The 14,543-nt window shown below is 42.9% G+C and overlaps 1 protein-coding gene across 1 annotated transcript in view; it reads left to right on the forward strand.

Annotated features, from left to right (window-relative positions):
• The window catches only part of LOC106568695 (metabotropic glycine receptor), an 83,818-nt gene that overhangs the window by 46,967 nt on the left and 22,308 nt on the right, over nucleotides 1-14,543 (forward strand). The window contains exons 5-6 of the mRNA XM_014139260.3: nucleotides 2,960-3,028; nucleotides 13,769-13,878. Coding sequence (XP_013994735.3) covers nucleotides 2,960-3,028; nucleotides 13,769-13,878 — 179 coding nt within the window. The remainder of the gene's footprint in view (nucleotides 1-2,959; nucleotides 3,029-13,768; nucleotides 13,879-14,543) is intronic.

Raw genomic sequence — 14,543 nt, forward strand, 5'->3', positions numbered from 1 at the left:
TGCATCTCTGTGTGTGGAGTAAAGGTGGTCTAGAGTTTTTTTCCCTCTGGTTGCACATTTAACATGCTGGTAGAAATGAGGTAAAACGGATTCAAGCTTCCCTGCATTAAAGTCCCCGGCCACTAGGAGCGCCGCCTCTGATTGAGCGTTTTCCTGTTTGCTTATGGCTGTATGCAGCTCATTGAGTGCGGTCTTAATGCCAGCATCGGTTTGTGGTGATAAATAGACAGCTACAAAGAATAAAGATGAAAACTCTCTAGGTAGATAGTGTGGTCTACAGCTTATCTTGAGATACTCTACTTCAGGCGAGCCAAACCTCGAGACTTCCTTAGATATCGTGCACCTGCTGTTATTTACAAATATACATAGACCGCCACCCCTTGTCTTATCAGAGGCTGCTGTTCTATCCTGCCGATACAGTGTATAACCCGCCAGCGGTATGTTATTCATGTCGTCGTTCAGCCACGACTCAGTGAAACATAAGATATTACAGTTTTTAATGTCCCGTTGGTCGGATATACGTGCTTGTAGTTTGTCCACTTTATTATCCAGTGATTGTATGTTGGCCAATCGTACTGATTGCAAAGGCAGATTAACCACTCGTCTCACCGGATCCTCACAAGGCACCCTAATCTCCTTCCGCGATACCTCTGTCACTTTCTCCTGCGAATGACGCGGATGAGGGCCTGTTCGGGTGTCTGGAGTAAACCCCTCTCGTCCGACTCATTTAAAGAAAAATTCTTTGCCCAGTTCAAGGTGAGTAATCGCTGTCCTAATGTCCAGAAGTAGTTTTTGGTCATAAGAGACAGTAGCAGCAACATTATGTACAACATAAGTTACAAACAATGCGAAAAGAAAAAAAAATAGCACGGTTGGTTAAGAGCCCATAAAACGGCAGCCATCCCTTCCGGCACCATCTTCAAACTAGTGTTGTTACCCACTCTCACCACCTGGGGTCAGCCCGTCACTAAATCCAGGATCCAGTTACAGAGGGAGGTGTTCAGTCACTAAGCTTGGTGACGAGCTTGGAGGGCACTATGGTGTTGAACGCTGAGCTGTAGTTGATGAACAGCATTCTTACATAGGTATTCCTCTCATCCAGGTGGGAGAGGGCAATGTGGAGTGCAGTTGAGATTGCATCATCTGTAGATCTGTTGGGGCGGTATTCAAATTGGATTGTGTCTAGGGTGTCTGGGATGATGGAGTTGTGTGCCATGACCAGCCTTTCAAAGCCCTTCATGATTCCAGATGTGAGTGCTACAGGGTGGTAGTCATTGTGACAGCCTTAGAGTTCTTGGGAACATTTGACGGTCTTCTGTTGTAGTAATGGATTCCATTGACATAGTGCTTTTCATCTGCTCTCGAAGCACTTTACCTTGATCTGGAGTAACTCATTATTCCATCCAACACCAATTTGTAGTAGCATCCACCCGGGTGATGCATGGTAGCCATTTTGTGCCAGAATGTTCATCACACAGAATCCATTTTCCCTATGGAGAGGTGATGAGTGATTGGGCCAATTTGAAACTGGGGAGGGCCCAGGGTGAGTATAGCCAGAACTCTGGGGTTAACAGCCATAATCAAGCATTAAGTGTCATGGGATTTTTAGCGACCACAGAGTCAAGAACTCTATTTCATGTCTCATCCTAAGAAGGGCACCTTTTGCAGTACGTATTCCACAGCAGTGATGGTTATTGACACACTATAGGTCAGGGTTAAACAAACCTGTATATGATATTCCAATATGGTTGTCTCTTAGAGACATTACACAGATGTTTTCCGATCTCATAAGCAGTCTGTCAAGATGAGTCCACACATCCCAGGCCGTTTGTTTTGTATATCCAGCAATATGCCACGATCCGATGCTTCCATATAAGAATCTTTCAGAAATGCAGTTCAGATGAGATGTCCCTTGAGGTGTGTGAATTTACATATTTACATAGAATACATTGCCTTCTAGGATATAATGAGTAATTAAATTAAGCCCATAGTTGTCCCGTGGCCCTCGCTCATTTTCACTAACATGATTGGTAGCAGAGCAGTTCAACAAAGGGACTATCTTGATAATTCATATCCATTGTGTTGTGCCATTGAGTCAAATTCTTTATTTATTTTCAGCCGAGTAGATTCAGAATGAGTGAATGGATGACAATTTCTCTCATATAATATGATTGTGTAGATCATCCTAGTAACTCTATGGTTGATGGATGTTACACTACATGGCCAAATGTATGTGGGCACCTGCTCATCAAACATCTCATTCGAAAAATAATGGGCATTAGTATGGAGTTGGTCCCCCCCTGCTGCTATAACAGCCTCCACTCTTCTGGGAAAGCTTTCCTCTAGATGTTGGAACATTGCTACGGGGACTTGCTTCTATTGAGCCACACAAGCATTAGATAGGTTGGGCAGTGATGTTGGGCGATTAGGCCTGGCTCACACTCGTCCGTTCCAATTCATCCCAAAGGTGTTAGATGGGGTTGAGCTCAAGGCTCTGTGCAGGCCAGTAAAGTACTTCCACACCGATCTTGACAAACCATTTCTGTATGGACCTCGCTTTGTGCACGGGGGCATTGTCATGCTGAAACAGTAAAGGGCCTTCTCCAAACTGTTGCCACAAAGTTGGAAGTACAGAATCGTCTAGAATGTCTACGCGCTCCAGCACTCAGCGGTCCCGTTCTCTGAGCTTGTGTGGCCTACCACTTCGTGGTTGAGCAGTTGTTGTTCCTAGATGTTTCCAATTCACAGTAACAGCACTTACAGTTGACCGGGGCAGCTTTAGCAAGGCAGAAATTTGGCAGAAAGGTGGCATCCTATGACGGTTCCACATTGAAAGTCACTGAGCTCTTCAGTACGGGCCATTCTATTGCCAATGTTTGACTATGGAGATTGCATGGCTGAGTTCTCTCTATTGTTCTCTACTGTTGAGTCTCTCTCTCTCTCGCTCTCTTTTTTGTAGAGGATCCGAGCATCTGGTCTTATTCTCCTGGAAGCCATCTTGTTTGGAGCCTTGCTTCTCTACTCTACCGTAAGTCTCCAGTTTAGACGTGTGTTTGTGTTTGTGTTCGTGACTTTGTGTGTGTGTGTGCATTTCTGTGTCTTTGTCCGTCTGCATGCCTGTCCATTGTCCACAGTCCCTCTAAATTGATATATCACAGCTATATTTTAAAATGACACAAAAAAACAAGCCACAGACATCCTGGACGACAACACAGCTGGTGTGTGTGAGTAATGCTTTAAAGTGTGTCGTACAGTCCAACCTGGAGCGCCACACAGAGTTTTAACAGACGGGGGAGCTTACAGCCAACGTTGCATGGCGTTTTTATGGAGCTACAGGGATTTCAAATTCTCTCACTTCAAATACCTTCAATGGCTGCCAACAGCAAAACACAGCTGTCTAGAGAACACATTTGGAAAATTATAAAAGAAAAAGGGAAAACAAAGCCAGAGAAGTAAACCACACAGGAGGGACTATTAAAAGTCTGTTGACAAGAATGAGGTTCGGTGTTGTTGGCTAAAGTCAGCATTAGAGACTGGGCTTTTCCTCTCAGGCTAGAGTTGGAGCAATGTCCCTGTAGCAATGTAGTATTTACATAACTTAGTAATAACGTAACTTAGTAATAACGTAACCTAGTAATAATGCAACTTAGTAATAACGCAACTTTATAATAACGTGATGTAGTAACAACGTAACTAGGAACAATGTAACATAGTGACAACATAGTAACAGCGTTATATTGTAACAATGTTACGTAGTAACCACGTTATGCACTGGGAGACCTCACCTCACCATATTTTTTTCCCCCTGAACATTATTTTGGTGCATTCCACACAAATGGGGAGATAAACCTAAGCTGATCAACATTACTACTATGGTTTGGTTGTCATCATTATCGTTGTGATATACTTTTAAACCAGGGGTGCACCACTCCAGTCCTCAAATTGTCTGCACCTCAGGCTATTCCTGAACCAAAGTGGAGTGATTCCATCCCCCCAAAATATACTTTCCCCTTTTCATCCCTTCTGCCACAGGACCCAGGAACTCCTCACTCCAATGTGCTCATGCAACCCTGGTGATCTCTCTCTATTCTTTCTCTCACTCTCTCTCGCCCCGTCTCTCTCTTCCACAGTGATGTGATCTCCTCCTGCTGCTGCTGTTGCCACAGCCGCAGCTTAGTGCAGCTGCTCTGCCGTGGCGCTCAATTTTTAAAGAGTCCGTCAAGTTCTAGCGCAACTTGTATTAAAAATACATCTGCTGGTTAATTTATTGGGAGGAGTTGGGGGTATGGAGAGGGGAAAGAGGAGGAAGCCACCTTAGCAGCTTGATGCTGGGAAACAAACATGTAGCTCCCTTCTCGTTTGAGGGTCCCATGCGAGTTATACTCTGCTGGGTATTGCGTGTGTGTGCTATTGCACGTGTGTGCTTGCGTATATTTGGCCTAGTTGTACGTCTTGTTTGGGACGTGATGTATTTTGACTTGTCATGGAGGAATGTGGGACTTGCTGTTCTACATGGACAGGGCTTGGTTACTACAGAAGCCTGGATACAACTAATACTAGCCGGAGGTTATCAGTACAGTGAGTTTATGAAGAACATGATCAAATGCAGTTAATGAGTATGTAACTGGTGACTATGTTTGGGAGGGGTATACAATATGAATCCCATTGTTGTCATTGGAGTGTTGTTATGATGTTGCTGTTGGGTGTGCTGTGTGTGTGTGTGTGTGTGTGTGTGTGTGTGTGTGTGTGTGTGTGTGTGTGTGTGTGTGTGTGTGTGTGTGTGTGTGTGTGTGTGTGTGTGTGTGTGTGTCCGTGTGTGTGTCCGTGTGTGTGTGTGCATGCTCTGTACACTGTTACATTTCGCTCCTCAATCAAACTCATAACATTCCCGTTTCTAGCCTCAGATACTACTGTACATTAAGAAAATATAAGTAACTTTGAAGGAAACCAACTTGGCAATACATGGATGATATACAGCAGTCTGTCTCCTGCCTGTGTACCAACCAGTTAATGTGTCTCATAAGTGACTGACCTCATTTACTTTACCAATAGCGTCACCACTATAAGCCCTCCACCGGGTAATATGGACGTGGCTTTATATACATTTTTCATGACTCGCATGCAAATGTAAGCTTTGGAACTTTAAAAGCCAGCTTACAGCCAGGGATGCATGTCAGCTGACTGCAGCAATTCCTTGATGCCCTCGATCACATTTACAGTCATGATGCATGATGAGCGAGAGCCCATGCTGAAAAGATATTGACAGTATTTCTTCTTAATGTATAGGATATAAATGCATCTTGGACAATTAGGGTATACTCACTTACTTGCTTTTTTATTCCTGGAGGAACATAAACTTACGAAAGATCTCCAGTGCTGCCAGTCTTGTGTTGCCTTCATTGCTTCTGGCCATGACAAGTGGATGCAATTAGGGTATACTAGTAGTAATTGTGGATCTTTCCTACATTACGCACATGTATTTAAATCCATAGACTGTAGGTGTACCTATTCCGCTAACACCGAGATGAGAGATGCGTGCGTAAATCAAAGCTGTACAAATGTTCTGTTGACAGTGCTTGATATAGGCAAAACTTTGGGTAAAGGATTAATAATGCAGGCAACTTGTTGACATAAGCATCTATGAAGTGCCTAGATGTACTGCTTATGAATGGCCTATGGATGGTTGATAATGTGTTATGGAGTCCTTATGCAGGTACCCTTCAAGAAAAGTGCAGCTAAAGCTTCTCATATCATTATGAACGTGTCCTTATGTATTGCTTATGAATGTGGTATGTGTTATGTGTTATGAAGTCCTTACCTAGGTACCTTTCAGGTAAAGTTTTACCAACATTTTCTTCCAGTGAATTCTGCAACTAAATGAGGCCTCCTCTCATATCATGGAAGTGTGATATGTGCTTCACGAGTTGTGTGTGGCACTGTGCCATTGTTTCATCCCATATCCACGAGAACATTTCCCCTGTTTGCGAGTTAAGCAAGCTGGTTGCCGATGTTCTGCCATCTCGCCGCAGGGGACAGGTGCTGTCGCTCTGCTTAATTATAGAGGATACCTGCCATCTCTCAAACAGCCACACTGCATACCTCGAATTGTGGAATATACCATAGAGACGAGATAAAACTGTATCTCTGGGAGTTATATTGTAAAGCTGTGGAAATGTGAAGGATGTACTAAACCTGGATTAGAAATGGTATTTGTTGCCTCTCAAATGCTTTGAGTGTTTTGATTTAGCCGACCTGGAGGGCCAGATGGCTGGGGCTTTCACTTTTTGGGACTATTCCATTGGTTCCATTGTGTCATGCAAGTTCAATCAAGCGCACCTTTAGAATTTAAATGAAAAAATAATACTATTTGAACACAGGTCTGATTTGTATGGATTATCACTGGAGGCTTCGTGCCATGGTTCATCACTGCAGGCTCCGGGCCATGGATCATCACTGGAGGCTTCGTGCCATGGATCATCACTGGAGGCTTCAGACCATGGATCATCACTGGAGGCTTCGTGCCATGGATCATCACTGGAGGCTTCGGACCATGGATCATAACTGGAGGCTTCTGTACGTGGAGCCGGAACGGGTCTCACCGGACTGAGGAGACGTACTGACAGCCTGGTACGTGGAGCTGCCACAGGGCGTACCAGGCTGGAGAGACGCACTGGAGACTGGGTGCGTGGAGCAGGCACAGGGCGTACCAGGCTGGAGAGTCTCGCTGGAAGCCGGGTGCGTGGGGCAGGTACAGGATATACTGGGCCGTGGAGGCGCACCGGAGGTCTCGAGCGTAGAGCTGGCACAACCCGTCCTGGCTGGATGCTTACTTTCGCACGGCAAATGCGGGGCGCTGGCACAGGACGCACTGGGCTGTGAATGCGCACTGGCGACACAGTGTGCGGAGCCAGCGCAGGATATCCTGGACCGAGGAGGTGTACTGGAGACCAGGAGCGCTGATCTGGCACCACCCTTCCTGGCTGAATGCTCACTCTAGCCCGGCAAATGCGGGTGGCCGGTAACGAGCGCACCGGGCTGTGAATGCGCACTGGAGATACATCGCGCATCACCGCATAACACGGTGCCTGACCAGTCACATGCTCCCCACGGTAAGCACGGAGAGTTGGCTCAGGTCTCAACCCTGATTTCCCCCCCACAAAAAAAAATATTTTGGGGCTGCCTCTCGGGCTTCCATCGTTGCCGTGACTCCCGATCTCGTCGCTGTTCCTCCCTTGCTGCTTCCACCTGTTTCCATGGGAGGCATCCACTCTGGCCTGTATCTCCTCCCACATCCAGGATCCTTTGCCGTCCAGGATGTCCTCCCATGTCCACCTCGTCTTCCCCGTAGGCATACGCTGCTTGGTCTTCTTGTGGTGGGTAATTCTGTCACGTTCGCTATCTTCAAACTCCCTGTCGTAAATCAACCAAGGCGCAGCGTGCTGGTAATTTCACATCTTTTATTGAGGTGAAACCGAACAAAACAATAAACAGGTAAACAGAAAAGAACGTGACGCAACTGAGGCGCACACAAAACACACAGGAATAATAATTACCCACAAACACAGGTGGGGAAAAGGCTGCCTAAGTATGATTCCCAATCAGAGACAACAATAGACAGCTGCCTCTGATTAGGAACCATACTCGGCCAAAACAAAGAAATACACAACATAGAATGCCCACCCCACATCACACCCTGACCTAACCAAAATAGAGGAAATAAAACGTCTCTCTAACGTCAGGGCGTGACAGAGAATGATTTATTTCAGCTTTTATTTATTTCATCACATTCCCAGTGGGTCAGAAGTTTACATACACTCAATTAGTATTTGGTAGCATTGCCTTTAAATTGTTTAACTTGGGTCAAATGTTTTGGGTAGTCTTCCACAAGCTTCCCACAATAAGTTTGGTGAATTTTGGCCCATTCGTCCTGACAGAGCTGGTGTAACTGAGTCAGGTTTGTAGGCATCCTTGCTCGCACACGCTTTTTCAGTTCTGCCCACACATTTTCTATAGGATTGAGATCAGGGTTTTGTGATGGCCACTCCAATTCCTTGACTTTGTTATCCTTAAGCCATTTTGCCACAACTTTGGAAGTTTGCTTGGGGTCATTGTCCATTTGGAAGACCTATTTGCGACCAAGCTTTAACATCCTGACTAATATCTTGAGAGGTTGCTTCAATATATCGACATAATTTTCTTTCCTCGTGATGCCATCTATTTTGTGAAGTGCACCAGTACCTCCTGCAGCAAAGCACCCCCACAACATGATGCTGCCACCCCCATGCTTCACGGTTGGGATGGTGTTCTTCGGCTTGCAAGCCAAACAGTTCGATTTTTGTCTCATCAGACCAGAGGACATTTCTCCAAAAATTACAATCTTTGTCCCCATGTGCAGTTGCAAACCGTAGACTGGCTTTTTTATGGCGGTTTTGGAGCAGTGGCTTCTTCCTTGCTGAGCGGCCTTTCAGGTTATGTCGATATAGGACTTGTTTTACTGTGGATATAGATACTTTTGTAACTGTTTCCTCCAGCATCTTCACAAGGTCCATTGCTGTTGTTCTGGGATTGATTTGCACTTTTCGCACCAAAGTGCGTTCATCTCTAGGAGACAGAACGCGTCTCCTTCCTGAGCGGTATGATGGCTGCGTGGTCCCATGGTGTTTATACTTGCATACTATTGTTTGTACAGATGAACGTGGTAACTTCAGGCATTTTAAAATTGCTCCCAAGGATGAACCAGACTTGTGGAGGTCTGCAATTTTTCTTCTGAGGTCTTGGCTGATTTCTTTTGAATTTTCCTATGATGTCAAGCAAAGAGGCACTGAGTTTGAAGGCAGGCCTTGAAATACATCCACAGGTACACCTCCAATTGACTCAAATGATGTCTATTAACCTATCAGAAGCTTCTAAAGCCATGACATAATTTTCTGGAATTTCCCAAGCTGTTTAAAGGCACAGTCAACTTAGTGTATGTAAACTTCTGACCTGCTGGAATTGTGATAAGGTGAATTATAAGTGAAATAATCTGTCTGTAAACAATTGTTGGAAAAATGACTTGTGTCATGCACAAAGTAGATGTTCTAACCGACTTGCTAAAACTATAGTTGAGGCTCGGGGGCAGTATTGAGAAATTTTGAAAAAAATATGTGCCCATTTTTAACTGCCTCCTACACCAACTCAGAAGCTAGGATATGCATATTATTAACACATTCGGATAGAAAACACTCTGAATTTTCTAAAACAGTTTGAATGGTGTCTGTAAGTATAACAAAACTCATATTGCAGGCAAAAACCTGTGAAAAATAGATAAAAAAAAATGTGAATTTTGTGACTGTACTATTTAGTGTCATTGTTTTATAGATACCATAGTGAGAAAGGATTCATTTCGCAACTCCTACGGCTTCCACTAGATGTCAACGATCTTTATAAAGTTGTTTGAAGCGTCTATGATGAACAGAGACCGGATGGCAATGAAGAGAAGTTGACCTCCCTGGGATGTCGTCACTTCATTATTGGCTGCACCTGCGCAATCATGTGATGCGATACATTTTTCAAAGACGTTTTTCAAGACACAGGAGAGGTCGGGTTGAAACATTACTGATGTTTCACGTTAAAAATGGCTCTAAAGATTGATGCTAAACAACGTTTGACATGTTTGAACAATGTAAATAGATTATTTTTTTTACTTTTCGCCGTGACTCCCCCCCCCCCCGCGCTACTTTTTAGTAGCCTACCGAAGCGCTAACAACATGGAACAACTTGGAGTTATTTGGACATCAATTATGAACTTTGTCAAAAGAAACCACATTTGTAGTGGACCTGGGATTTCTAGAAGTGCCAATGGATGAAGATAATCAAAGGTAAGGGAATATTGACAATAGTAATTTTGATATTACATGGTTACAGATGGTGCTAACCTGTATAGCCTAGCCTATTGTTCTTAGCACAGCACCCGGTTTATTGCAAATTGTGATTTCCCAGTAAAGTTATTTTGAAATCTGGCATTGCAGTAGCATTTACGAAATGTTAAACTATGAATATTTGAATGACAATAATATAATTTACCAATGTTATCGAATAGTAATTTTGTGATTTGTAACGTTGTTCACCGGAAGCATTTGAGAGAAAAAAAAATCTGATTTTCACCGCTTCGGTAAAATGCTGTTTTTGGATATAAATATCAACTTGATGGAACAAAAAATGCATGTATTGTGTAACATAATGTCTTAGGAGTGTCATCTGAGGAAGATTGTCAAAGGTTGGTGCATAATTCTAGCTGGTTATCCGCTTATGGTGACGCATGTCTTTGAATTGACAAAACATTACACACAGCTATTTTCAATGTACTCTCCTAACATAACCTAACTTTATGCTTTCGCCGTAAAGCCTCTTTGAAATCGGACAATGTGGTTGGATTTAGGAGATGTTTATCTTTCAAATTGTGAGAAATAGTTGATTGTTTGAGAAATTGAAATTATTAGATTCTTGCAGTTTTTGAATTTCCCGCCGTGGTCTCTTGACAATGAATCCCGATATCGGGATAAGATCCCCAACAGGTTCTTGGGGCTATGTGGGACGCTAGCGTGCCACTCGTGGTGCACCCTATCAACAGCAGGTGCATTTCAAGAGCGGCAAATTTGAAACCAAATAAATGTCAAAATTCAAATTTTTCAAACACACAACTATCTTACACCCTTTGAAAGATAAACATCTCCTTAATCTGACCACGTTGTCCGATTTCAAAAAGGTTTTACGGCGAAAGCATAAAGTTAGATTATGTTAGGAGAGTACATTGACAATAGCTGTGTGTAATGTTTTGTCAATTCAAAGACGGGCGTCACCAAAACCATAAAACCAGCTAAAATGATGCACTAACCTTTTACAATCTCCATCAGATGACACTCCTAGGACATTATGTTAGACAATGCATGCATTTTTAGTTCTATCAAGTTCATATTTATATCCAAAAACAGCGTTTTACTATGGCATTGATGTTGAGGAAATCGTTTCCCTCCAATAACCGGCAGTCAAGTCAGCACCACAAATTAAATAATTAAAATTAGAAAACATTGGTAAAATATTATATTGTCATTTAAAGAATTATAGATTTACATCTCTTGAACGCAATCAACTTGCCAGATTTAAAAATAACCTTACTGGGAAATCACACTTTGCAATAATCTGAGCACTGCGCCCAGAAAAATATGCTTTGCTATACAGACAAACGGCCATGTTGGAGAGATCGAAAATACTATGTAAATAATCCATTACCTTTGATTCTCTTCATCAGATGTCACTTCCAGGAATCCCAGGTCCATAACGAATGTAGTTTTGTTCAAAAAAGCTCATCATTTATATCCAAAAAGCTCCGTGTTGTTAGCACATGATCTAAGCCAGCCGGACTTCTCGTCATGAACGAGGGGAAAAAATATATTTACGTTCGTTCAAACATGTCAAACGTTGTATAGCATAAATCATTAGTGCCTTTTTTAACCAGAACATGAATAATATTCAAGGTGGACGAATGCATTCTCTTTTAGAACGTATTGGAACGAGGGTACCCAACATGAACTCGCGCGCCAGAGTCTAATCGGCCATCACCGTTACATGGCTCTTGTTCGGTCAGATCTCACAGTAAAAGACTCAAAACACTTTGTAAAGGCTGGTAACATCTAGTGGAAGCAATAGGAAAACATTAATCAACCCCTGTGTGTTTCAATGGCATAGGCTTAAAGGTAATTCAACACATCAGGTATCCACTTCCTGTCAGAAAATGTCTCAGGGTTTTGCCTGCCAAATGAGTTCTGTTATACTCACAGACACCATTCAAACAGTTTTAGAAACTTTAGGGTGTTTTCTATCCATATATAATAAGTATATGCATATTCTAGTTACTGGGTAGGATTAGTAACCAGATGAAATCAGGTACGTTTTTTTATCCAGCCGTGAAAATACTGCCCCCTAGCCCCAACAGGTTAACAAGAAATTTGTGGAGTGGTTGAAAAACGAGTTTTAATGACTCCAACCTAAGTCTATGTAAACTTCCGATTTGAACTGTATATTGTGTATTCAGTATAGGTTTTATAACTCAACTCCATTTTAGTCGCTTGAGATGTGACATTTGCGATTCTGCATCTGCTGGAATATATAATGAAATAAGTGAGTTAGCATACAGAAACCTTGCAAAAAAGCATTGCCCTTTGTTCAGTTTACAATGCATGACCTCGTGTCTCCATCCCCAGTTGCCCCCTTGCCTTTTTCAATAATGAGCAAGAATGAACTTCACAAGGAGCTAACGGCATGACAATATTTTCCAAACAGATGCCTGTGACTCACCTTTTAGACGTCATCCAGAAAATGAGACAACAACGTGAAGGTTGAGAGGCAGCCAGACTGGCCCCGCGGTCAGACATGTGTCCAATGTTCTCCTGCTACTGGGTTTGACTATTAACAAAAGATGAAGTTGTGTCAGCAATGCAGAAAGAGAAATGTAGGAGCTCAATGTGTAGCCTATGTTAATGTGGATCTTCATCCCTTTAGGTTATAATGCTGTACATAGATCAGATATTTTCCCAATGTTTTCCGGCAACTGCGTGTTTGACTATGAAGTTGTCAGCAATGCAGAAAGACAAATGGGAGTGCCTGATTCCTCATTGATGTGTAGTCGTTTTACCTGCCTAGGGACTAAAGTTGAAAATTAGCTATCTGGCTCAAAATCTGTCATCTTTACAAAAAAGCTGATTAATGTGCATTTCCCTGTCAAATTAACCTACAGTTATAAATTACATTTGAGTTGTTGCCTGGGGTGGTCCAGCATGTCTATGCCGCTGCTACAGTTGAAGTCAGAAGTTTACATACACCTTAGCCAAATACATTTAAACTCAGTTTTCACAATTCATGAAATTTAATCCTGGTAAAAAATCCCTGTCTTAGGTCAGTTAGGATCACCACTTTATTTTAAGAATGTGAAATGTCAGAATAATAGTAGAGAGAATTATTATATTATTTCTTTCATCACATTCCCAGTGGGTCAAAAGTTTACATATACTCAATTAGTATTTGGTAGCATTGCCTTTAAATTGTTTAACTTGGGTCAAATGTTTCAGGTAGCCTTCCACAAGCTTCCCACAATAAGTTTGGTGAATTTTGGCCCATTCCTCCTGACAGAGCTGGTGTAACTGAGTCAGGTTTGTAGGCCTCCTTGCTCGCACACACTTTTTCAGTTCTGCAACACAAATCTTCTATAGGATTGAGGTCAGGGGGCTTTGTGATGGCAACTCCAATACCTTGACTTTTTCCACAACTTTGGAAGTATGCTTGGGGTCATTGTCCATTTGGAAGACCCATTTGCGACCAAGCTTTAACTTCCTGACTGATGTCTTGAGATGTTGCTTCAATATATCGACATAATTTTCTTTCCTCATGATGCCATCTATTTTGTGAAGTGCACCAGTCCCTCCTGCAGCAAAGCACCCCCTCAACATGATGCTGCCACCCCGTGCTTCACGGTTGGGATGGTGTTCTTCGGCTTGCAAGGCTTCCCCTTTTCCTCCAAACATAACGATGGTTATTATGGCCAAACAGTTATACCACTGTAGGCATGGGTTTGAATCCAATCCGCTCTAACACACTCTCCTTGCTTTTTCACTACCCTGTTTTTTAAACAGGGAAAATACTAAAGGAGTGGGACTGCCCCACTCTTTTTTTAAATAAAAAATACATAATGTAAAATATAGTCAAAGTAATGTGCATCTCCACTTGTCTTTAGGTGATGATACTGTACTTCAACCCCAGCATGTTCCGCTGTATCCTCCTGAGATGGGTGCGTCTCCTGGGCTTTGCCACAGCCTACGGAACAGTGATCCTAAAGATTTATAGGTATGTGTTAATTCATTCCATTTTTTATTAGAAGTCTTTCACAGGGGTGTATTCATAAGTACACACAGTAACAAAATGTTTTCCACCGTTGCAAACGTTTTGCAACTGCATAATCAGGTAGGTCCCTCTCCGTTACGCCCGTTCCTAGTGAATACACCCCAGATGTATCACGCAGAGAAACCAATGCCATATGGCTAAATTGGATAACTTCTGCAGTATTCAGCCCAGAACTTTGAGTCCTTTCTCCCCCCAATTTTCCCAATGATGCTCCTTGATGAGTTTGCCCTGTGGAGCGCTCTCTCATATCCAGGTTTCTCTCAGAATTGGTCCTGGTTTGCAGTCGTTCTATTTTGCTTCTTAGTAGTCGAAGCGAGAGGCATAGGTAGCACTTTACATTCTCAATCACACAGAACTACTTACCGTAGCATAGAGTTTTCTCCACTCTCCTCTTCTGGAAATGAGTTGCCCTCATGTTGACCTTTTTACATTTCACTATACTGAGACAGTAGAGAAGCAACTCAATCTGTGTGTGTGTGTGTGTGTGTGTGTGTGTTTGGAGGGGTACACCCCCACTTCAGCCAGTATAGTTTTGAGAGCAGTGCAGAAAAGAGGGGCCAAAGGGCAGACTGCTACTTCACCTGACAAAATTACCAATTAAATTCCTC

This window comes from Salmo salar, chromosome 14, assembly GCF_965601325.2.
Source record: "Salmo salar chromosome 14, fSalSal1, whole genome shotgun sequence".
Classification (NCBI taxonomy): domain Eukaryota; kingdom Metazoa; phylum Chordata; class Actinopteri; order Salmoniformes; family Salmonidae; genus Salmo; species Salmo salar.